Genomic DNA, 24623 nt, shown 5'->3' on the forward strand with positions numbered 1-24623 from the left:
AAAATTATATATATAAAACCATAGTTGAAACCTAAGTCACAAATTCAACAATCATAAAATTTAGATGAAATTTGCCTTATGTAAATCTATTTATTTTTAAAATTAAATTATATATACACAGAATTGTCAAATAGTTTAACATAGTAACAAAATAAGTCAATCTTTCTTTAAAATAAAATAATATTATATTGAACATTTAAAATAATATATTTGTTGAATTTAATTTAAATATTTCAATTTCTACATAAGTTCATAGAAAGTTAATTTGATAGAAGTGACTAAAAACCAATTTTATTTGATAGGACAAATCTTTGATATGTTATTTTATAAATTAAATATAATATTTCAAATTTTATATTATTAAAAATTGACACTTAAATGTAACTCATAACATAAATAAATTATGTATAATAACATAAATAAATTATATATAATATTACAACCTATATCAAAATGTTATAAACCTAAAAAGAAATGAAAACAAAGCTGCAAAAAAATTATGGATTTGACTTGCAGACAAAATTAGGGTTGTCTCCCCTGACTGTACCCTAGAAGTGCAGAAAAATGCTTTGTCATGTGTCGGGAGAAAAAAATACCAAAAAAATTAACACAGTTGCTTTACCACGCAAAAATTCCTCATGATATATTGCAATAGTTGTGATATATCTGTGCATTTTTCAACGTGCTTAGGATGAAGTTAAACTTTTGATTTAAAAGGAAACCCAATTCTTCAATCTTGTTATCCACCAAGTCAGCTAAAAGGGGTTGAAAGTAACTGAGAATTTGGAGATGTGGGATTAATAACTCTAGTTGCTGCTTTTGGGATATGGCATTCTTGAATTTGGGATCATAGATTTTCATATGGCACTTCATGGCTGGATGCTAAGAAGACAAGGAACAGGGATGCCAATTTATTCAGCTTGTGCATGAGAATTAGAGGTAAGTAAAAGAATTTGGGTGGTGTGTGTGGTATTCTTTCAATCCATAATCTTATATGCTGAATTATTTATCAAAAGAAAGTGGACTTGGGTTAAGAAAGAGTTGTCTATCATTTCCATGCAAAAACACATAACTGTTGTGTCATAAAAGTTACGCATTCTGCTTGTATAGTAGCTTCAATAAATGAAAGCATGTTTTCAGAGTTGCCATATCTTTCCTTAATTTTGTTAGTAAAGTTTTCAATGCAATCTGTTATACAAACATCTCATATTAATCCAATAACTCAGTGAACATTGTGAAACCTGAATCTGAAAACATTATATGATAAAACCAATGCACATTGGAAAGGCCTAAACTTGCAATCAAAAATCTCCCTCAAACTCAGAAGCTTGCAATCTGTTTGTCTGAATGTCTGTGTACTGAATTAAGGAGAAAGGTGCAAAACACTTCATGGCAAACAGGGGTAGCATCTTACAGTTGTCTACAAATATGGCAGATTGGAGATGATAGAAAATAGACTGTGTAACCACGAATGGCAAAATATGCTAATCTGAGTCAATCTCAACAAAGAATGGGGCATCTCAGAGCAACAAAGGAGGATGACTTTTATGTCTCCCTAACTAGAAAATGTTTATCCTGTCCGTGGTGTTGGTAAAGAACAAAGAATGAAATTGAAAGTAAAGAGCATGCTTTCTCAAGTTGTGAGCATTGCATTATTTTATTGATCATATGCTAAAAATTGAAAGTAGTTACTAAAATAGACGGTAGTCTAAAATAAATAGAAGTTGCAAAAACAAACTACAACTACTTAATATTAAATGGAAGTACACATACACTTTTATAATAGTAAACTAATATTCCAATACCCCTTTAATGACTAACACGGAGGATTTGGGGGCTTAATCATTACATTACAATATGACCGTTGAGATGGAAGAAATATTTGCACAAGCAAGCTTCATGATAACAAACAAATAAGACAAAAATGCATAAATAACATAATGAACTTGATCTTCTGTGGTAATGTCAATTGATTTGCTTTACTTTTGAGGTGATGCATTTGATTTTTGTGAATTTGTCATAGGGCTCACTTTCATAGCACCATTGGTGCCTTTAAGGCGCAATGGGCACACATCGGGGAAATAAATTCTAAATGACTTATATTTCAACTAGAATGTAGCACCTTTAGTTGTGTGTTGTTGAGAAATAGGCGCAGGAAACCACTCAGAGAGTTTGACTTGTTCTCCTTGAATTTATGGCAGGACCATGATTTTTTTGGTGTAGTTTGTAAAACACGTTCAACAAATTTATCCAAGCATCTGTACACATCGCCTAGCATAATACCTTAAGTAATTATATTATCCTGGTTTGTATAAGAAGCAAGACAGCTTTTCCCATGAAATTGAATTCAAATGCTATGATCATAGCCGAGAATCTAAGACTCGGCAATGACTTGACTGACCCAATTTTTTTAAAAACTCTGGTAAAAATCAACAATAACTCAGCAAATTTATTGAATATTTAAGATATATAAATTCTAAATAAACAATTTATTAAAAAACAAACAAATTTTGTTGATTATGCCACTGTTTTCCATCATATATAAATGAAAAATAGAGTTAATATGACGAGATCCCAATAACCAGTGCAGTTTGGAAGTGGGGATCCTAATGGGTTCGAGGGGCGGCAATGATAAGCTGCACAAGGTGTTATATGTATTTGAATACTAGAGAGGAAACTTCTCTCCCCTAGTAAGAGTTTTTGTGTTGGTTTCAGGAAGAATATATGGCATATGCTTATTTAATAGCACTCTTAAGCTGGAAAAGATCTATACTTGGAGATGTGGGATTGTTGAAAGCTGAAAATTTTATACAATACGGTTCATCTGGCAGCTATTCAATTGTTGTCAAAGGTGCAATGTCAAATTTCATGAAGCTCCTCACCTCCCAGCTGAGGGGAATTAGGAAATTTAAAGGAATGATGTATTTGCTGGTTAAAGTCGTTTGTTTTATAAAAGCTATCTCTGGGTCCAGGCTTAGATGTTTATCTTTTGGGATTACTTGAGATATTTTACCTGCAATCGTGTCATTAGATTGATTTTACTTTTCTATTGTACGTGGTAATATAAGATAATAAGTAAAAATGAATTCACATCTTGTTTGAAATTCATAGTGAAAGAGGAAACTGTGTTTGACACAATCGGTTGAGAAGCTCTTTGATTTAGTTTTTTAATCTAGTTTTCACTACTTTAACACAGAATATGTCTGCCATCACAACATGCATATTTATCAAGTTATCTTCCATGCCATCAAGTTGGCAATTAAATGATTTATGCTTCTACATCTCCTTTTTGCATACAAAATCAAGTTCATTTTGCAATTCTGAAACATAAGAGTTACTTGACATAACGGCAATGACAAGCTTGTAAAATTACAAACGCTTCTATGTGAAAATTAGTTTGATGATTTATGACAGGTTATGGAGAAGACTCATTACTATTTGGTAGATACAAGTGTTACGATGCCTGGAACTGCTGTTTCAAAGCTACAATTTAATGTTATAACTGAAGAACCTTTCCATGTTCATGGCCTGAAGGTTAGAAATCACAATTTGTATTAGATGATGCTGCTTTTGAAATTTGTGGTTAAGCCAAAAATCTCATTCTAACTTTATAGTGTGGCTCCTTTAAGCTAAATGGATATAAGATTGGATAGTAAAATGTTTGTCACAAATTGTTTTTTGGTCATGTGTTTAGAATATATTGTTGATCTCTGTGTAGATTTTAATTCTTTGGGTAAACTATTCTTTCAACACCTTTGGGAGTGTTTGTTATTCAGTCATTTTGCTAAACATTTTGCTGCACATGCTACTTTTTAAAATTCACTCCATTGTTAAAAACAATTAGTCTTATGTGTATAAAATTGGGCTATTTTTATGGATTTGTTGTTCAAATATTTCTTTTCGTTTGATTTTTCTCAATACTTGATAGAATTGTCTACCCTAATTTTACAAGACATATTGCAAATAGTATCTATATGTTAATTGATTGCGTAGTTCTAGTCCGTGTCACAGGGTTCACCGAACTGTGTAAGAAGTTCGAAGTTCGAAGTTCGGTGAATTCCTATAAAAAAAATTAAAATCGCTCAAATTCTCCCTGTAATTCCTATAGATCAAGCGTCAGACTTTATTTTATCTCAATAAATCAGAAAAACGCTGATAAAGTATTTGAGAAAGTATTCAAGATCATTCGGGAGCCAGAAACGGAGGTAGTAGTTTACGTTTACCCTAAACAATCACGATAAAGAAATTATAGAAGATTAAAATATATTCCAGACTGATTGCTTCTTGAAATCCACAATGCCCTAGCCAATGAAGTAATGGTGGAAAGTTGGAAACAATGCTTATCATGTATTCTAAGTCCATCGCGGTTGGAAGTTCATCGCAGCCCGTGACAGTGATAAAAAAATCATGTGGGAAATAGTCAATGGCTATTTGTAAACCTTACATTTTGTTTATGTATTGATAATTTAAAATTTTAACTTCTGAATATATTTATTGAAATATTTTAAATTTATTATAAATTATTATATTTAATAATATTGTTCAATTTTTTATAATTTTAATGAGATTAAGTCTAAAATATTTATATTAATTTTAAATTTTATTGATTTTAATAAACAATATAGTTGACTATTAGTATTTTATTTCATAATATATAAATATAATATAATTTAGATGACTTAATGATTTATTATTACTATATTAATTTTTTAATTTAGATTTTCTTAAGGCGAATTTAATGTCAATTTTTTTGTCCTTGCCGAACTTCATTCGGATTTTATTGTTGTCGAACTCAAACTTGAATTCGAACCTTATGACTTGGTTCTAGTCTTTTAAGTCATTGTATTTTTTGGTTTAAAAGTGGGTGTACAACTACAAACATTATTGAGATCTTACAATACTTTTTTAGGATTAATTATATTAAGGGTACTCAGTAGGAGATCCCTAATAATAGGTTATGATATAAATCAATGTCACTAGTCACATTATAAATGATGTGATACTCATTAAAATAGTTCTAAAAAATAGGAATTGGTATGAGTCAATCCAAATGTTGGGTTATATACACTTGATCGAATAAGCCTAAGATGTTTAATGTCCCATTTTCTAGGCTATTGATTTTTGATGTGTTGTTAGCCCGTTTTGCCTTGGTCCTCTAGGCTAATCAGGATTTCACAAGGATCAAAATGAGTTTTGGCCTAGGCCATTCCATTTCTGGCCAATAAGGGTTGTTTCAACTTTGTTCTAAGGACATTTGGACTTTAGAATTTGATGGTAGTTGTGCATCTACTAGTTTTGGTGCTAGTGTTGTGCTGATTTCTCCACAAAGAGAAATATTCCTATATTATTTTAAGTTGTAATTTGACAACACTAACAATACAACAGAATATGAAGCTTCGATTTTGGGCATTGATGCAACACAAAATAAAGGAATTGAGAATTTGCATGCTCAAGGTGATGTTGAGCTTGTAAAATGTCAAGTTCGAAACTAGTATCAAAAAACGAATGAGAGACTCAACCACTGTAGGAATTTCCTATGGGACTATATTGAAGGATTTGATGGCTTCAACGTTTCTATGGTTCCAAGAGAATTTAATGACAAAGCTGATTCTCTTGCTGCCTCTTCTACGCTCTTAGTACCTCATGATGGTTTTGAGCAAGATAAGGATACCATCCAATTGGTATATCATCCAAGCATTCCTAACAATTCAGATCATTGGCAATTTTTCAACGATGATCATCAACTTATCAATTTCTCGGAAACAAGAGAAAACTTCGATGTGTTGTACTTTGAAGGTAGCAGTTCACCTCCTAGAGAGGTCATTTCATAAAAGGATCCTAGCATTGGGGATGATATCGTTCAGCTCAAAGGAAATAAGATTCCTTGAGGTTAGGCTTCTTTAGAAGGGTTGTTTGACAAACATGACCATTATGTAAAAAATCAGCATGAAGCTGGATCAAATTCTTCTATGGAATTTGAGAAGGTTAACTTGAGATCAGATGCTAACCCAAGATTTGTGAATATTGGTAAGTGTTGTACACCTGAAGAAAGAGGTCAATTCATCGATCTCTTGCATGAATACATGGATGTCCTAGCATACTCATACAATGATCTAAAGGCTTTTTATCCAAAGGTGTTGCAACATGTATTCCTCTTAAGTCCGATGAGACTCCTTTCAGGCAAAAGCAACAGCAGTACAATCCAAACATTTCAAGGACCATTTTGTTCAAAATTCAGAAGTTGTTAGATGCTAAAATAATCTTTCCAATTCGGCATTCTACATGAGTAGATAACATCATTCCTGTGCAAAAGAAGAATGGTGGAATTCATCTTTCTGTGGATTTTTCGTAATTTGAATCAAGCACTATTGAAGGATAATTATTCTTTGCTGATCATGGATCATGTTTTATAGAACGTGACTAGATCCTAGATGTTATCCGTGGTTGATGGCTTTTTTGGCTACAATCAAATTGAGGTTCAGGAAGATGTTCAATACGAAAAATGCCCTTTGGATGATTAATGCAGGTGCCACTTTCCAACAGCAATGGACGTGGATTTTCGTGATATTAAGAATAAATAAATATGGCTTATGTTGATGATCTCATTGCTTTCTCCAAACAAAGGCAAGGTCATATATATCACTTGCATCAAGTATTGGAGAGGTGTCGTCAACACATAATCTTTCTTAATACTAAGAAGTCAACTCTCGGGGTTGCAAAATGAAAATTGCTGACACATTGTGTCAAATGAAGGAATAAAGATTGATCTTGATAAGGTTAAATCAATTCAAAGTCTCTCGCTACCAACCAGTAAAACCATTGTTCACTTGTTCTTTGAAAAGGTGAATTTGTTGCGAAGGTTCGTCCTAGATTTTGCTGAGAAGACACCTCATATTTCAAATATGATGAAAGGGTCAAAATTTTCTGTTGGAACGCAGAAGGAAAGGCTTCTTTCAAAGAAATCAAAGAAGCAACAACTCATGTGCCTGTGTTGGTTTGTCTAGACTACACCAAGGACTTTAACATGTATAGCTATTCTTCTAAGCACACAATGTTGACAATTCTCATGCAAAAGAATGGATAATACGAAATATGAACCTGTAATACAATGTGCAACAGTTGTGCGATGTCTCCTACCGACAATGGGTTTCCGTCCACTGCCTAAGCTTGACGGTTTCCGTCCTCTCACCTATTGAAAGTTAAAGCTTTCGAAAGTAACTATCTAAGAGAGAAAATGAGATTCAAATCAAAAAACCAAATATGTTGGAAATGATCTCCTTCCCTTTTTAAGAACAAACGGGTGACTCTTCGTATTCCTCTTTCTATTTCTTTTTTTCCTTTTTTATAATAATACTTTTCCCCTACTAAAGGAAACAAAGAGCCAATAGATGATAAAGTAATATTGACGATATGAGCTTAATTATAAAGTCACTTTACAATAAATCAGTTAAATATCTAGGCATTAAAATCTCTAATTAGATGGACTCAGATATGCATGTGTGATAGCTCATCGAAAAGGTCTTGACAAGATGCTCCTAGTCTAACCTTGTAATGCCAAGAATGCTAACCCTATTGACTTACTAAAAATAGTAACCCCATTAAAACAATCCTGATTAGCCCACAACTAAAATCGTCTAGGCCAAAAACTGCTTTGGTCATATAGAAAAACTGGTTTGCCCAGGGGACCAAGCGAAAACAGGTTAGTGGCGCAACGAAACTCACTGGCAAGAAAAGGGGACATGACAAGCATCAACTTGGGATCATTTCTAGAAACAACATTTCAATATTGAAGGTTGATTTATGCATCACAATTAGTCTTAGGTTTCCTTCATTAATTTCTAATTACTATTTCCATACGTTGTATTGGATTTATAGATTCATAATGGAATAATGGAATAGAGGTGCTAGTTATTCCTGGAAATGTAATTAGTTAATTAAATTTCATGCATAGGTTTATGGTTTTGAAATGCAAAACCAGTCAAAACAAACACATAAACATTGCATGCCAACTATTTGACAAAATGTCAAACATCTAAATTGAGTTTTGAGGAGGTAGGACCAATAGGGTTCTTGCAGTGATATCAAAGTAGTTTCTTGCCATCCTGTGGGGGAAGCCTCTTACATTCAAAATAGAGGGTCTGTGGGATTCATGGGTAAAACAAAGTCTATATAGTATCTAATGCCAGAGCTCATGCATTCCTTTCAAGATTATAATAAAAGATCGTTTGGGCTTCTTCAACATCTGGGTGCTTTGTTTGCACAACAAGGAGGCAAACACTAATACAAATAATTTTATTAGTGCAAAGGAAACAACGGAAAAGAAGGTGAATTTTGAGGAGAATTTTGGTACTTGCATCGCCCAAGAAGTTCTTATCAGCCATGATAACAATTCTGATTTTTATGAAAGCAGCAAGTCGTGTTTTCATCAGCATGAGACAACAAGGAGTTCACTTGTGGATGATGTTGGTAACTGAGATTTGGGTACTAATGTTGCAATTTATAATGAAGATTCATGCTGCAGTGAATATGATTTTTCATATCAAACCTTAGAAAGTGAATCTGAAAATTGATTTATGGGTAATGTGTCTAAAGATTGTGATGTGCAGGGACTTGCTGTTACATAAGAAGTGGGAGTGTGCAAGAAGATTGTTGGCAGATTCCACTTTATCGAATGAGCCATTTGTTGAGATGATTAGCAATAATACCTCGGTTGCTGATGTGTGTGGAGATGATAGCACAAATTATGCTACTTGTCATGAGGTGAGTGATGTTGATACAACTTCATATCACAATGCGGATTGTTGGTCAGAGGGCTTGTTAGCCCCTCTTGAGAGTTGGTTCCTTTTAGAAGTTTAAATTTGAAAAATCTAGTTAGCAATGGTCTCATTTGCAAATAATGTTAGGGTGGGAAATTATTGTCAAAAACCCTAGTCATTAACTGAATAAGTTTTATCTTAAGTTTTTCGTGTTTTGTGTCCCCTTCAACATGAGTTAATTTTAATAGGCCCTTCAATTTTGTTTCTTCATTATATCCTATTCTTGGTGGACCCTTGGAATGAATTGTTTTACAACCATTAGATCTGATTTGGATCCACGACTCTTGCTTTGTTGCTTTTCAAAGTAGCAAGGTTTTTAAATTTTGCGACATAGCGAGAAGATGACGCGTGTCTAGTGGGACCATAAAACACAGTTACCTGCACGATTAGTGAGAGCCCTTAGATGCCACACAGATCAATGACCATTGTATTTTCGCTATCGGAAGATGTGTTGAGTTTAGCTAATGCGACATAGCAACAGACAGACACATGGATATAGTGGTGTCAGAAGACTAATGAACTTCAAAAGGGATGGTGTCATTAGAAGCATAGGTCTCACATTGTGATTTTTTTATAGCTCATGCTAAGCAGGCTTTGAGTTTCATCCCCACCGTTGATCAAGTTGAAGATCAATGGATATCGCATAGTCACTATGAAGAGATGCTCAATCTTTAAGAACTGTGCCAAAGTGAGAAGAGGACACGTGTCCTTATGGGCCTTAGCTTAAAGTAAAGGTGATGATTTACGCACTGTTGATCTTGCCAAGATCTATGATTGTCGCATCGTCGCAATAAGTAGGTGCTTGTGGTTTGACAAATGCGAGGAAGAGATTGAGTGCCATGTGTCCTTGTGAGCCATACAAAGAAAGGAAAGCAGATTCTTCATAGCTGTCAGTTCATAAGCTAATCCATGGTTGTCGTGTTGTCACTATTGCAAGATGCGTGTAATCAAGACCCCCTCATTACGACATACATCGAATATATACAAAAGTGAAATGGGAGAAGGACAAAACCCCCTAAGAGGAAAAAGTCCCCCCCATAAAGGAGAAGGAGACAAGGTAGTCCCCCCCTCCCCCTAAAAGTAAGGTGTAGATCAGTGAGAAATGCTCCAATGGAGAAGCTGATCCATGACCGTTGAATGATGTTCCTCCCCTTTGGAAGAAACAATGGAAAAGGTACTATGAGATGCGTCCCCTGGGTGTGGAAAGAATCTCGATGATGAAAGGTATCTCTGAAACCTGTTCAAGTGTCCCTGTATCGATATTGATGATAGCTCCTTCCAAAACTACTGAGAAGAAGTGCAGATCGAGCAAGGAGTGATGTAGAACCTGTTTCAAGGAACCAACAATCTTCTCAAATGACAAAGAGACCTCCTATAGATGCTGTACATAAGTATCCACAATCACATTAGCCTATAAAGACTGATCTTGTAGAGAATGGACATGAGGGTCAGAGTGGGCCCTCGCAACAACTGTAGAAGGATCATCCTCAACAAAGAGAAGTGGGTATATCATAAAAGAAGTCTCCTAAATCGGCTATGTGTGACTCCACGAACAAAGCTGAAATGTCAATCAAGAAGTCATCACCTAGAAGACAAAGTGTACCCTACTGTGCTGAAGTACATGAATCAGTCATTGCGACAATGGATGAAGAATTCACATCAAAGAGAAAACAAATATCATCTAGGATGTCCCCCACATCTTCAATGTGAGACTCCACAAATAGCTCTGCTATGCCTTGAAGGAAGTGGTCGCATGAAGGTAAAGTAGGAAGACATAAAGGGTCCTGCTGCACTGAATTGAAGCATCTGTGACTGAAACAGGATCAGTAGGAGCAATAGGAGCATTTGGAGGTGTGATCGCATCTGGAGTTGATGAAACCATAGCTGGAGTGACTGGATGTAGAATGTCCTCTGGAGATGGAGGAATGCATGGATCTCCATGTGCTTCCTAAATAGATATCCAAATATCATGAGGAAAACTTGCCATTCTAAGAGGAACAAAGGATTCCTTACTCATACTGTTATACAAAAAGTGACGAAGGTGTACAAGATGTGTCCAATTAAAACGTGGTGGCAATGAATAGAGATAAGGAAGCAATTCTTGATGGTCTCTTAGATGATCAAGTATCAAAGCACTCCATTTGTGATAGTTCCTTGTTGTCAACTGTGGTCTAATACCAGACTGACAAATCTGACAAGACTCCATGAGATCAATCAATGAACCCCCAAAGAATCAAAGAAACCCCCCTAATGAATGTTTCGGTGCTTTAGAAGTGGTGCATGTACAGTAGGTCACTTGTCAAAATGTACAAGATGGACTTCTGATTTGCTTATTACAACTGCCTTTTGAGGCCTAAATCTGGAACTAAGCACTGTAGCTCAGATATACAACAATTCTGGAAAGCAATAAAATGCAGAAAAGACCCTAATGCTGAAAGTGATATTTTTGTCCACACAACCCTATAATCTAAATACAAAACTAGAAAGTAGACGAAAAATAACGCACTTTCAAAAAAAAACGAAACCTTAAAAGGAGTCCAAATGAGCTTGTATGGAGTTTTTCAAGTTGTAAAATGTAGGATTGGATAGGTACAATCGCCAAAAGATGCAATTTCTGACAAATCCATGCACCAAAATCAGAAAAGAACACCACCACTAAAAAATTTAGGAAATTTTACCCAAAATAAAAAAAATCGCACCTGACTTGGAGTTCGGATGATCGAGTTATGGGCTCTCAAAGTCGGGCTGCCAAATCAAAATTGAATTTGGAGAGGGGTTTGGGAAGAAAACTACAAGCTTAAATTTGACGGTCAAACAACCATCACTGCAGTTATAAAATGCCTAGAAATGATGGTCAAACGACCGTCAAATTTACCATCGTGTAATGCTGACATGGCAAAAAAAACCCTCTTGGTGATGTGGCAGTATGGTCAGTACATGTGGCAAGGTACGACTATCGTACGACAGTCCACGTAGTGGTGTACAACCAAGTACGGATGATAGGTGGGATGACACGTGTTGAGGTACAGTCTGTACACGTGTCAATGAGTTTGAGGTTCCTGTGGCTGATGTTGATGACAGGTGGCGAATTGAAGGTCCACGTGGCCTAGTCGGCAAGTGCCACATGGCAAATTGGCTGTGGTTCGTGTTGCTACGTGTACAGAGATGTGGAGGGTCGGCGATGTATGTATTTTCCGAAAAATGAGCAGGGATCATGGAGAGGTTCCTGTGCCGAAGAAAGGTTCCCACGGGCCGGAACTTAACATAGTCGCCGGAAAGTGGTTTGCAACGCTGCCGGGGCCTAATTTGCTTTATGGGTGCCAAAAGGTAGTTTGTGGGATGAAGATATCATGCTCGGCTGGAAAACCTTTTTAATAATCCCACATGCAGTGGGAAGAACCTCCGTTGGGTTGATAAAAGGAAACCCTGACACAACAATACTAAGCAAGCCGAGCCCACGGGTAGTTGATTGCCGAAGTTGTAGATGAGCTGCCGGATTTGTGAAAGGCCGGTGGAAGTTTGTGAGCTGTTGAATTTGGATTCTACGACCGGAATATGTGCAATCTGATCCAGAATTTGCTGAATAGCCTGCTAATTAATAAATGAAGAATATTATGATAACTGTGAATATTCCCTGTAGGAGCCAGGGTATCATTGCCCATGTAAGAATTTGTCTTAGGGCAATATTCACCCAAGATCGTAGAACTCGAACACAAGCACAACTGTAGACCAAAAAAGAGTATGATCAATATATTAGAGTATGTCCTCATACATCGCTCTATATTGTATGTACAAACGCACTAGGAGTGCCTGTATATAAAGGTCTCTCAAGAAGCACCTAGAATGTCTCTAGAAAGAGCCAAGAGATAAGATAAGCATGACAACTAAGCACATGTCTTATCCATCATTCTAGATGAGAGGATAAGAATGACAAGGTGTATCTGAAGTGGAGATGTTGTAGAGACCATGTGCTTAATTAGTGTGCTAACTTCTATGTTGTCAACATCACAACTCACAAGAGTGCACATTCTCCTAGGTGACTAATAAATAAATATTAAATTAATGCATTAACCTAAGTAAACTTAAGTAAGTGTAAATAGTAAATACTAATTTACACCAACAATATGAATTAGAGAGAATTGAAAGTTGTCTAAAGAAGATCATTGTAAGAATGAGAGTTTAGATTGAATGCTGTTTTCCTTTTCACAAAGTGATAGGATAGATCTGGTTTTATGTGTCAAAATTCTGTGAATATCAGCCCAATGGACAAGGCACCAATCATATGTTGAAATGGGTAAAGTCTGGATAGACTATATAGTATAAAATTAATCAATCAAAATCTTTTAAATTTGTTGTTGTAAGCCTGAAAATATAGCCTGCACTTGTTTTAAGGAGCATTGGGGTTTGAGGAGTTTTCCATCTTGCATCCCTTTTTCATCCCTTAAAATAGAAGAACCATAGGCATTCATCTGTTATTAGGAAATTCATTGTAAGAAATGATAAATATGTTGAAGACTAATGAATTTCTAGGTATACCTGCCTGAATTTTGCAGAGTTCAAAGGGAAGAAGACTGAAGCAGTCTTAATAGTTGGCCCTATTGATTTGTTTTAGGAATACCCATTATGGTATATGGCTGTCTCGTAGGTATCCTTTGCATTTACAACAGGTAGTTAAAATCTTGTTAAATCAAGAGCCAACAGGGCTTACATGGGAGTCAAGAATTTTAGTTACATCATTTGACTAGGCAAGTAAAGGTGAATGACAGTCAGATTGCCACAACCATTGAGCATTTTGATGTTGCTCATTAGATGTTAGTCATATTTGGTTGGGGTATTCCTATGACAGATTAGCATTGTGATTGTAACTTTTCCCTTGTAGAGTTTCATTCACTCCAAGAAGCCATTGAAATAATCTAAGTTGCCACTTTGGATTCGGGTTCGAAATTTGTTCAAATTTTTTGGGGTCAGGTTCTGGTTTGTTTTGGGTTCGTCCATACATAATCATATTTTAAAATACACACACACACACACACACACACATTTGTGTGTGTGTGTGTATGTGTGAGTGTGTGTGAGTATTGTTATTGACTTTTACTTATGTGAAAATTCACTTTCATGTAAGCAAAAGATTTCATATGTGTGTGTGTGTGTGTGTGTGTGAGTATTGTTATTGATTTTTACTTATGTGAAAATTCACTTTCATGTAAGCAAAAGATTTCACAAAAAATGTACGTTCAATTCATGTTTACAATTAGATATTCTTTTTGCAATTCCTTCTATTGTAAGAAAAAGATGAAAAATTAAGTTGAAATGTCCTTTGTATTCATTATCAAAAGATGAGTACAACTGAGATATACATTTGATGAAATGTAACTGACATGCCAAATGGATATACATCTCTCACACAAAGGACTGTAAGAGTAGCCACTATTGCTTTATTGCTAAGTTCCTATCTATTCTATACAAATGTAATGATCATGGAAAAAAAAAGAATAGATATGCAAAGGTCATAGGTAACCAGTCATCGCCTGTGATGACTGACTGGTCAAGCTTCCTCTCAATTGCTTCCTCTTGTCAGCTGCCCCATGCCTTGCATCCAAAGCTTCATTTGTCCTACATGAGAAAAGAGAATGATTTAGATTAAAAGATGTAAGCAATGATAGTACCTCTTCATGTGCATACTTATCTTGTCTTAATGCCATCTTATACATTTGCATAGAAAAAGAGGAGTTTTTCCGCAGAGGATCATAAAGCACATGTGTATATCAGAAGTGCATGAAAGAACTGAACGTAAACATCAAAGGGACATGCATTCTGTATGAAACCTTTTGTTTATGATATTATTTTGATTATAAATGTCAGAATATCATTAAAGCATTGAAGGGCAAAACTATTTTAGTTTTGAAACCTTTTGCTTTAACATGAGAAAGTAAATTCATACACAACAAGAGTACATCAAAAATTGCATTTTATGCTCAATGGTATGGAGATACTAACAAATGAATCAACAATGAGGTCAAAAAGTATCAACAAATATATCAGAAGGGGCTTTGTGAACAAGTGAGTAACACTACAGCTGTAAATGAATAACATAATAATGTTGACTGATGGGAAGGTGTACATTAAGAAAAAGAGAAACAGTTGTGTATGCTACAAAATAACAAAGAATTGAAAAGAGCAGAGAGTAAGTCTTTTGATAGATATTTATTGTGAGATAGAACTTGTGACAAATTCTAATGAAAATTAAACAGATGGATATTTGTTGTTTGTTCAGTAAGTGTAAATGGACTGTATATACCTGTTATTACTATCAAGATGTTCATGGAATGTGTGAACAAGGGAGGATAGAGTCCATATTTGTAAGCATATGTAAAACGCAGATGAAATTTTTGTTATTATTCATCAGAATCTGAGAACCCTATAACAGAAGAGGAATCTCAACGGAGGGCTAACTTGAACAGTAGTGTCAGAAAGCTACAAATTTGGCACTATGATATAACAGAAGGCTTATCCAGTTGAACTCTTAAGAACTTTCTACAACAGCAGCTCTCAAGAAAACAAAAGTAGATCTACACTAAAAGAAGCAAGGAAAGCCCTCATTTGCCCTAAAAGTAAAGCAAACCCCTGTCACGAGCCATTAATATGTTGAAAGAAATGGAGACAAATCCCAACACAATGACTATCTGTGACAGCTGCAATTTAACTCCATCATGAAGAGGCCATATTTACTGTAAAAGGATCCAGCTATGGAATTATCAAAAAGCAGAGATGAGTGTAGGAAGGGAAGACCACAATTTAACTCCAGTCATAACAACAAATATGCTCAGTTTTACTCATAAAATGACAATAGTAAGTATGAAATAAGCAGCTACAACCGACCTTTAAAGGAGAAGAATCAACAAATTCAGCTCTTTTCAGAATAATAGCAAAGAGTGACAAACATTTGATCCAGTGTGTTAAAGATTAAAAAAGAATCAATGCAAAATGAAGTGATTTTACCTTCATAAGCTCAGCTTGATATTCCTCAGAAACAACAAATAGAGCCATGGAAACAAGCAAGTAAAACTATGGATTTGCCAAAGTAAAACAGCAGCCACAATGCTCATAAACAGAGAGACAAGTAATGTCTGCTTCAAACGCCAACAACTCGAAATACAAAACAAGCGGCCAAGCATCAAAAATAACTTCCAGAAACCCTATGCATCTCATTCTCCTCAAGCTTCCCAAAAGATGTAACATGCAAAATGAATGATTTTTAGGGTTGTAAACTTGAAAATATAAAGCCCCAAACTCATTTTCATAACTTTTGAAATCTGAGGCATTTGATGGGATTTTATTTCCATATTATGTGTTTCCTAAATGGCCGCGGATTATAAGTTTAGGTGTTTTTTAACACTTGCAATATTTGCATGTTATATGTGAAATAAAGGTATAAGATAGTGTTTTTATAAACTATTTTATATTTTTATTGTTATGCAAACTCTTAGAACATGTGTTGATTTTTTCTATACGACTCATTGGCTTGCTATAATTAGCAATTAGGCCAGATTCGACATGTGCTATAATACTTAGTCTTGAGAGTCATAGAGACATTATGAGGAGACTTAATGTTGTAAATCAGTTGGAGTTATAAGGAATGATTACAGGAGTCAGTTTGGGTCGGATTTGACTTTGACTAGGCAGTTTAGGGGTCTTTATGGCCAGTTTGAGTATTATATGGACAACTCAGCATGAGTCATTGGTTTCTTAATGACTTAGTGGCAGTTGTGTAGTAGGTAGTCATCATTTTTGGTGATTATGACTCATATTACGAAGGCTCTTCTGATGGATCTGACTCCAAGGGGATTTGTACTTAGTCTGCTGAACTTTTATTGTTGAAGCAAATTCTAATTATGCAGAGTAGATTTTTGTGGCATTTCCTTGGTCCTAAGTCTGTTTCTGATATTTTTCTTTCCCATGAAATCTAGCCATCTTTCCTTTCTACAACTTTGTGTAGATATATGATTGATAAACATAATAGAGTGAATCTCAGGATTCCTTGTTATTTTGTCTCATTTTTACCTAGTTGCAGGTGTGTAATTTTGTTTGTAGGTTACAGTTCATGTCTCTCATTCTGAGATAGTTAATGGAATGGTTTTTATCTTTCCATAACTCTCTTTCCAGAACCCTACAGTGAAATATTTATGCAAACCTGTATAGGATTGTGGTACAGGAGCACCTAGGATTTAGGTCATCTAAGTTGATAGCAAGAAAATAAGAGTCCTTATGAGACTTACGAGTACTCTTTTCTTAGTTTTGAGGTCCTTATACATGTGGGGAAATAATGTAATGCATTCTAGACAACTTCTTGTCAAAATATTGTCAATTAGGACAATTATTGCCAAAAGTTGTCTTAGACAACCAGTTTAGAGTAGGAGGGTAGCTAGTAGTGGAAATGGCCCAATCATGGTCTAAATAATTTCCATGTTTTCATTTGGAGTCAAAATGTTTAGTTTCATAAATGCTGAAGTGTCAAAATGCAAAAATTGTCAATGTTGCAATAGTTGCAAAATGACAATTTTGCAATTTTCTTGTCCAAGAAGTTGGAAAAGTGATTGGAGAGGACAAATAGGTTGTGAATGAGTAGGAGTTGGTTCAGGTAGTTGCCAAATGAAATGTTAAAGCCCTCCAAATCAAATGGAAGAGGTTAGAAGTTGTAAGGAGTACGGATGCCAATTAATTAATGGAGAATTGCTGACAGATAAAAGAATGGATTTGATGAAAATATGGTCCAATTAGTCTGGTGTATTTTTTATTAAGTTTTTGCATTCTTAGACTTTGCTTCTTGCATTAATTTTAGTCTTCTAGAAAGTTTTTGGTGTTTTCAATAAATGTTCTTGTGAACTGCCTATTCATTGGCTAGAATTGGGCAAACTTCACAGAATGGTGTCTACCAACATTCCCCATGGTTGGAAACTTTTGAAACCCTGAGAAATGTTAGTAGACACCTTGTACATTGTAACATAGCAAGGATGGAGCAGGAAAAGCAATGCTATGAATTTTTCTTGGAAGCCCTAGGCGAGACTGGGCAGTTCTCAGCTAGAAATTGAAACAAGGAATGCTGATAACTTGCAAGGGTAAGCCATTTTGAAGGAGTTGGTGTATTGGGTAGTGAGAGCACAGGGAGAAGGTGCTATGGTCACAATGAGAAGTGATCCAAGTCACAGGTGAGTGAGTGAAGACAAGTTTCCCCTTGATTGTCAAGAAATGCTACAAAACCCTAGTAAACCCTTGAAATTTGGGTTAGGGCACTTGTTGAACTTTAGAAAACCAAGACCTTAGAAATCTAGAAGGTCTTTGAAAAGGGTATCTGAAACTAAGATTAGTTGGGAGCCTTGTTAAGGGAAATTTAGTGTAAATCAGGTTTTAGTCCAGCACAAGGGCTAATTGAGGGCTATTAGGCCTAGAAGAAATTTCTCTTGTTTTGGAGAGATCGAATAGGAGCTATTAAATGAAATTGTGAGGATGGATGAAATCCTATCCTATACACCCTAGGAAGAGCCTCCAACCCTTGCAAGACAAGATAAACCATAGGGAGCCCTAAAAGAAGTTGTAAGCCAGTAAATCAAGCCTTATATTGTTAGGTTGGTCTATTAGCCAATTATCTCGTAGTGACTAGAGATAATCCTTTGTGTAGGTAGAGCATATCCAAGGAGTGTGCATCACCTAACTAAATCTTAGACTATACCTATCAAATTGGTCTCAGAACAATTTGATTTTGGGAGATATAAGTGTATGTCTGACTTTGAGGTGTATATCAGACCAAGACTAATTAAACTAAACTAATGCCTACCACAGAACTGAAAATAAAGGACAATCTTGGAGTGGGGCCTGCCTCCTCAATATATCTGGTGATAGAATAAATATATCTTCTACATTGCTTTAATCATCAAGAATGCTATTACATTCACCAAAAATATTACACACTTTCCAAGAGTTTCTTCTGTTATATAAATCTGCGTACAATGTATTTCTTACACACTCCCCTTCTCAGCAATGCCTTTTACAATATATAAGAGACTCAGGCTCTCTATTTTCGGCAATTACCATCTATAAACCTGTGCTATTATAACAACTCCTAAAAATCATGCATGGTGCAATGGTGGAGAAGCGGAAGTGGGAAATGGAGGTCAAAGGTTCAAACCGTCAGCCCTCCTTTTTACTCTAATAGGCATTGTCGTTTGTATTGAACAAAATGTGAGGTGGATTTGTTACCAAAATCCACGGATGGCTGAGTGGTGAAGGTAATAAATAGGACGGGGGAGGGGGGGTGAGTTTCAGGTTCGAACCTCACCCCATCATTGTTAATAAACTACAATCCTTTCGTTTTTAGCCACAAAATAATAAGTTTGTTACCACCATAAACAAATAATATGGAATTATATTTCCACATAGTTATAAATGGCCTTATATCTTTTTGATCTTATTCTCAACATGAAATATTAATTTCTACGGCATTGTAAATGTTAGTAAAATACAACCAAATAATAATTATTCAAATATTTTATCTAAAAACTAAAATAAATATTACTTATGTATATTGAAATATATGCAACTTAAAATGGGAAAATGGTAGAAAAGTGGAATATATAAGTTAGTGTAAAGGCACATGAAAGGGATAAATAATGGTATAATTTAGGACAAGAATAGCTCCATGTAAATTTTTTTTAGGAATATTTATAGAAAGAAACAATTCTATCTTGCATATTTCCTGTAAAATTCTTTGTTTTTTCTTTTTTAATTTGAATATGTAAGGGGAGTACCCTTCATCAGGTTGCCTTTGATAAGTTTTTGGGTGTTCCTGATAATCTGTATTCTATGATTCTTTCTACTGTGGAATGATCTTGGTTGAGACTGTTAAAACTGTGGCCTCTGGTTTAGGCTGACTCCTTTGTGTACTAAAAAGAGGTTACAAGTTATCCTATTTGTTTGCTTCCAGTTCTGTCTGAGTGTTTTATAATCATATGTGAACTTTATGATTCAGTGCTCGATCTGAGCTATATCTATAAACTTCTTTAATATAAAAGACAATCTAACTTGGTAATTTAGAATCAGCTTTGACTTTCTGTACTAAAGAGTCGACTGATGAATGATCTATAAACTTCTAATGAACATGATTTTGTTTTAAATTCCTACATTTCATGTGCCTGCTCACAGAGAGTCCCCCCAGCTTGATATTGTGAATGTATGTGTGCATCTTTGCTTATGCCTCCTGGACTGTATTGAATTATTTTGTATGCATTTAGATGTCCACCAGCCATAGATGTCAAGTAATTGCATTCTACATACAAATAGATTCACATAATGTAAATTGAGGCAGCTCCACTGCAAGCATATATTTGTTCATAGAGGACAATCGCCCACTGCAAAGAGAGATAACCGTTTGTCCCTCTTTGGTACTGCTTTGCCTGCTCTTCTATTTTATTTCTCTAGTCCTATCTATTTTCTAAATTCTATCCTGATTCAATACCTTTACTTTTAACTAGTTAAAAAGTAGCCTAGCCACCAAAATTAGCTTCCTATGCCACATTGAGATGACCTCAGTGATAGGAAGGCTTTTCAAGACTAATGCAGTAATTTGTTTTCCTCTGTTGGTATTAAAACTTCTAGTTACAATTAGTTTTGTACTGGGACTTGTCGCTGAAGTTTTGTTTTTCTAACTTTGTAACCCCTCTACAAACTTTGGCCATATACATGATTTGAGCAATTCATATAATAAATGGCGAGTACACCATGGTATTCCTTGAAAGTCATCTCCACGTATTACTGATTGTTTAAACATCAAAATAAATGGTTATTGTTAGAGAGGTTTCTAATATTATAGTTTTAGGCCTTGGCAACCAATAATATTCATGCAATGCCAAGGAATGGAAGAGTAAAGTAGCATTAGGGTCCATATCAAGTACATAATATAAGTTCTTCTCTTACTTCAGGTTACTCCTTTGCCTGTTTGGCATGGACGGGGTTATCGCTCCCTTGGATTTCGAATTGGTAATGTCTGTTACATAAGGTAATTGTTTTTCTAGGGTTTACTCTTGTAATTATATAAGACAATAAGCCATCCTGTTCTTTCTCTTTGATAGTAATTTGTCATAGAGTCCTTGTAAATAATGCTTTTGTGGCAGTGATGTAAGTGACATTCCAGAGGAGACATATGGTTTACTTGAAGATTGTGAACTTCTAATCCTGGTGAACTACATTTTATGTTTACTAGTATATGTGATACTCTTTTTTCTCTCTTGCTAAAGTATATAGTATTTGGCAGAATGAAAATTGAAATTACAGTGACCCTGCCTAATATTGAAAATATGAATTACAGGATGCATTAAGGCCTGATCGGTCAAGCACAACACATTTTGGTCTGCCTAGGGTTAGTTATTATTATTGCTGTCTATAGATATATTCCTCAAAAAGAAATTTTTTAGTTCAATAATTTAGATATTCATCCCAGCTTTTGTTCATGTTGCCATGATTTGTTTCTTTGCAGGCTCTACAAGAAGTTCGCAAAATTTGTCCTCAACGTACTCTTTTTACTGGTAATGTTTCAACCTCGCTCATGCAAGATCCATGTCAATCATAGCTGGTTCATAAAATAATCTCATTTTAGTCTAGATTTGACTCCTCTAAAATATGTGATATCCAATGTTTTGGAAAATGAACTCCACAGTTGTGTCTCATAATTCACACCAGCCCACCATATCTGAACATAAGCTTATTTCTCTAAAAGTGAAACACGACATTCAATCTACATGAACAGCATCGGGAATGGAAAACACTCCATTAATGGTAAACTTCATTCATATTAATTGTTAATTGTTAATTTTAAAGGAGCCTCAAAAAGGAGAACACATGTATCAATAGTTGATCATTTTTTTTTGTGTTAATTGACCCATTCATGCATCACCATTTGGACATTTGCTCACATGTACTAACAATTTTGAGTGAACAATTATTGGTGCATCTTTGAATGAGTATCACGTGATACTTTGAGTTGGCTACTTTTTGACCCTTTGAACAAGGACAACCAAAATTGTCAAAATCTGACATTTAGTTTAGGCTTTGTAAGTGCATGAATCTAGCGTGTGTGCGTACTAGTTCTTTTCCCCTGGTAGTTGAGCATGTTTCAATAATTGTTATAGCATTGCTTGATTTAATGACCAAGTTTTTGTGTAATTTTGCACTATTATTTATGACTTAAAACTTTACAAGGTTAATAAAGAGTAGGGGGAAGTTCATAGTAGCCACCCCAGGCTAACTTCGCGCACCTAGCACTCCTAAATCGTAAGTTAGATTTTGATGTAGCTTCGTATGTGAATTAAAAGCTTAAAGCTAAGGTTTCAGCTTTTGGGTATTCATGGATCTCTCTATAGATATTGTCAAACACCAAGTCCTCAAAAATGACATTTCAAAATGTCATATCATACATGCCATGTTTTACACCAATAGCCTTCCACTAAAAACTGCGAGTACTTGTGGCGAAATGTCCCAATAGTGGTGTACATATGGGTCAATGAACAACCAAACAAGTAAAAAAATGATCGGCTATTAGTGTGTGACTAGCTACTAGTACGTGTTACAATGCTTGGGGCTCCTTTAATATTAGTAATTGGGGCTAAACATGACAAAAATGCAATGGTTCTTGGATCCCCTAATCGTGGCTAGGGACTTTCTCCCACTCATAATTGAGTGAAATTTATTCTTTAGATGTAAAACAACAAACCATATCATACTGCCACATCAATATATGAATAAAAGATTTCTTAGTGCATGATTATATGTCTAAATTAATTAATTGATTAATTTGTGTGTGCTTGGCGGGGTGGGGTTGTTTTTTAACACCTCAACGAAAAGCATGTTAATGGGGCGTCATATTTGATAATATGGCTTTCAACTCTTAATTCCGAGGAGGGGCTTTTCCAAGTAAGTAGATGTGAAAAATTGGAAGTGATTGAAACTTTCACATAAGATTCTTATTACTTTCCTTTGCATCTCCTTTTGTTTTGTTTCATGATGGTCTCGTAATTTGTATGTTGTCACGAGTGTATATTATGTTAATGTAATTGCAATTAGCATCAAAAGGTTTATTAGGGCTTTGTGTTTTCTAATATGTTAGTAGATAAAATGTTCACTCTTATTTTTGGTGCCTTGAAAAGGAATGATGCATTTGATGGATCATGATCGCGTCAATGAGGACTTGGCAAAGTTGAAGGATGAAGAGGGGCTTGACATCCAACTTAGTTATGATGGGCTATGTGTTCCTATAAACATTTGAATGTAATTTTAATTGTGTAATTTGATTTCGATTCAACATTCATTTGTTAACTTGAAAAAAATAAGGGTCCCTTCAAAGCTTGTCTTGCCTTAAATAAAAGAAATCATTTGTTTACTTTTATAATTATCAAAAATTATAAAAGCATGTTAATGGGGTATCATATTTGATAATATGACTTTGAATCCTTTATTCTAAGTAGGGCCTTTTCCAAGTAAGTAAATTCGAAAAATTGGAATTGATTGAGATTTTCACATAAGATTATCGTTACTTTCCTTTGCATCTCCTTATGGTTTGTTTCATTATGAGGGTATATTTTGTTAATGTAATTACAAATAAAATCAAAAGGTTCATCAATGCTTTGGGTTTTCTAATTTTTTTTAGAAAAAAAAATATTCACTCTTATTTTTGGTGGTTTGAAAAAGAATGATGCATTTGATAGATCATGATCACATCAATGAGGGCTTGACAAAGTTGGAGGAAGAGGGGCTCGACATCCAACTTAGTTATGATGGGCTATGTGTTCTTATAAACATTTGAATGTAATTTTAATTGTCCAATTTGATTTGGGTTCAACATTCATTTGTTTACTTATATAATTATTAAAAATTATTTCAGCATTCTTTAATTTTTATTTGTTTGTAGTTGGGTTGTAGAATGGCTTTTGGTTATTGTTACAATCTCCATGCTTATGATTTTGTCCTTGTAAGCTTGTTTATTATTGATCAATTGTCAGTTGTCTTTGTGTAACATTGATAATTTATCTTTGAGTTGATGTATTCATTTATTTACTTTTAGAACTAATAGATAAATATTTATAAAGTTTTTTTTTTTTTTTTTTTGCATTAGGTAATATTTAAATTAATCAATTCCCTTGGTAAACAATAATGTCAGAATGTCCAATCTCTCCCTACAGTACAGTTTATAAAGAGGCTACCCAATTCTTGTAGTATGTAAAAGAAGTCAAGTACTTTTTGTGCTTTGATATTTTGAAATGAAAATTATTAGTATTTTTTAAAGAATTCAAATTGAACAATTTTAATTTAGACTTAACATTTATTTATTTATTATTTATTAACAATTTATATTAGAAAAGTTATGTTTCAAGAACAATGTTATACACATGTTTTTTAAATATATATTAGACAATCTCTCTCTCTCTCTCTCTCTCTCTCTCTCTCTCTCTCTCTCTCTCTCTCTCTCTCTCTCTCTCTAAATCACCTAATATAAATTCTTAATATTCTTTTATAAAAAATGGTAAGTCTAAATTAAATTTCTTCAAATGACTTTCTTAAAAAAAATAGTAATAATTTTTATTTAACATATATAATCTTTTAATAACTATTATCTAATTATTAATCTTAACTATTAAATTAATGAATAGACATGTCCCTCCCTTAGAGGGACATGTCTCTTCTTGTCTTAAACCATGTAAATCTACAAGAGGTCATTGCACTTGAAGAACACATACCAAGAAGGTAGTGTTACTACATCTGCAA

At 34.6% G+C, this 24623-nt stretch overlaps 1 protein-coding gene across 2 annotated transcripts in view; it reads left to right on the forward strand.

The window, feature by feature from the left end:
* The window catches only part of LOC149538637 (Metallo-hydrolase/oxidoreductase superfamily protein), a 183390-nt gene extending 160068 nt beyond the window's left edge, over positions 1-23322 (forward strand). The window contains exons 7-13 of one of the 2 annotated variants that reach the window (XR_016356080.1): positions 3415-3534; positions 20789-20865; positions 20981-21044; positions 21175-21225; positions 21343-21391; positions 22707-22775; positions 23009-23322. Coding sequence is in view for 1 of the 2 variants with exons in the window: in XM_089799947.1 (XP_089656073.1) it covers positions 3415-3534; positions 20789-20865; positions 20981-21044; positions 21175-21225; positions 21343-21391; positions 23009-23127 (480 nt within the window). In the remaining variant the exon portion in view is untranslated. The remainder of the gene's footprint in view (positions 1-3414; positions 3535-20788; positions 20866-20980; positions 21045-21174; positions 21226-21342; positions 21392-22706; positions 22776-23008) is intronic. The other variant, XM_089799947.1, reaches the window with a different exon arrangement.
* The last annotated feature ends 1301 nt before the right edge of the window (positions 23323-24623 follow it).

Source organism: Cupressus sempervirens, chromosome 9, assembly GCF_028749045.1.
Source record: "Cupressus sempervirens isolate cs-2001-9-10 chromosome 9, ASM2874904v1, whole genome shotgun sequence".
Taxonomy (NCBI): domain Eukaryota; kingdom Viridiplantae; phylum Streptophyta; class Pinopsida; order Cupressales; family Cupressaceae; genus Cupressus; species Cupressus sempervirens.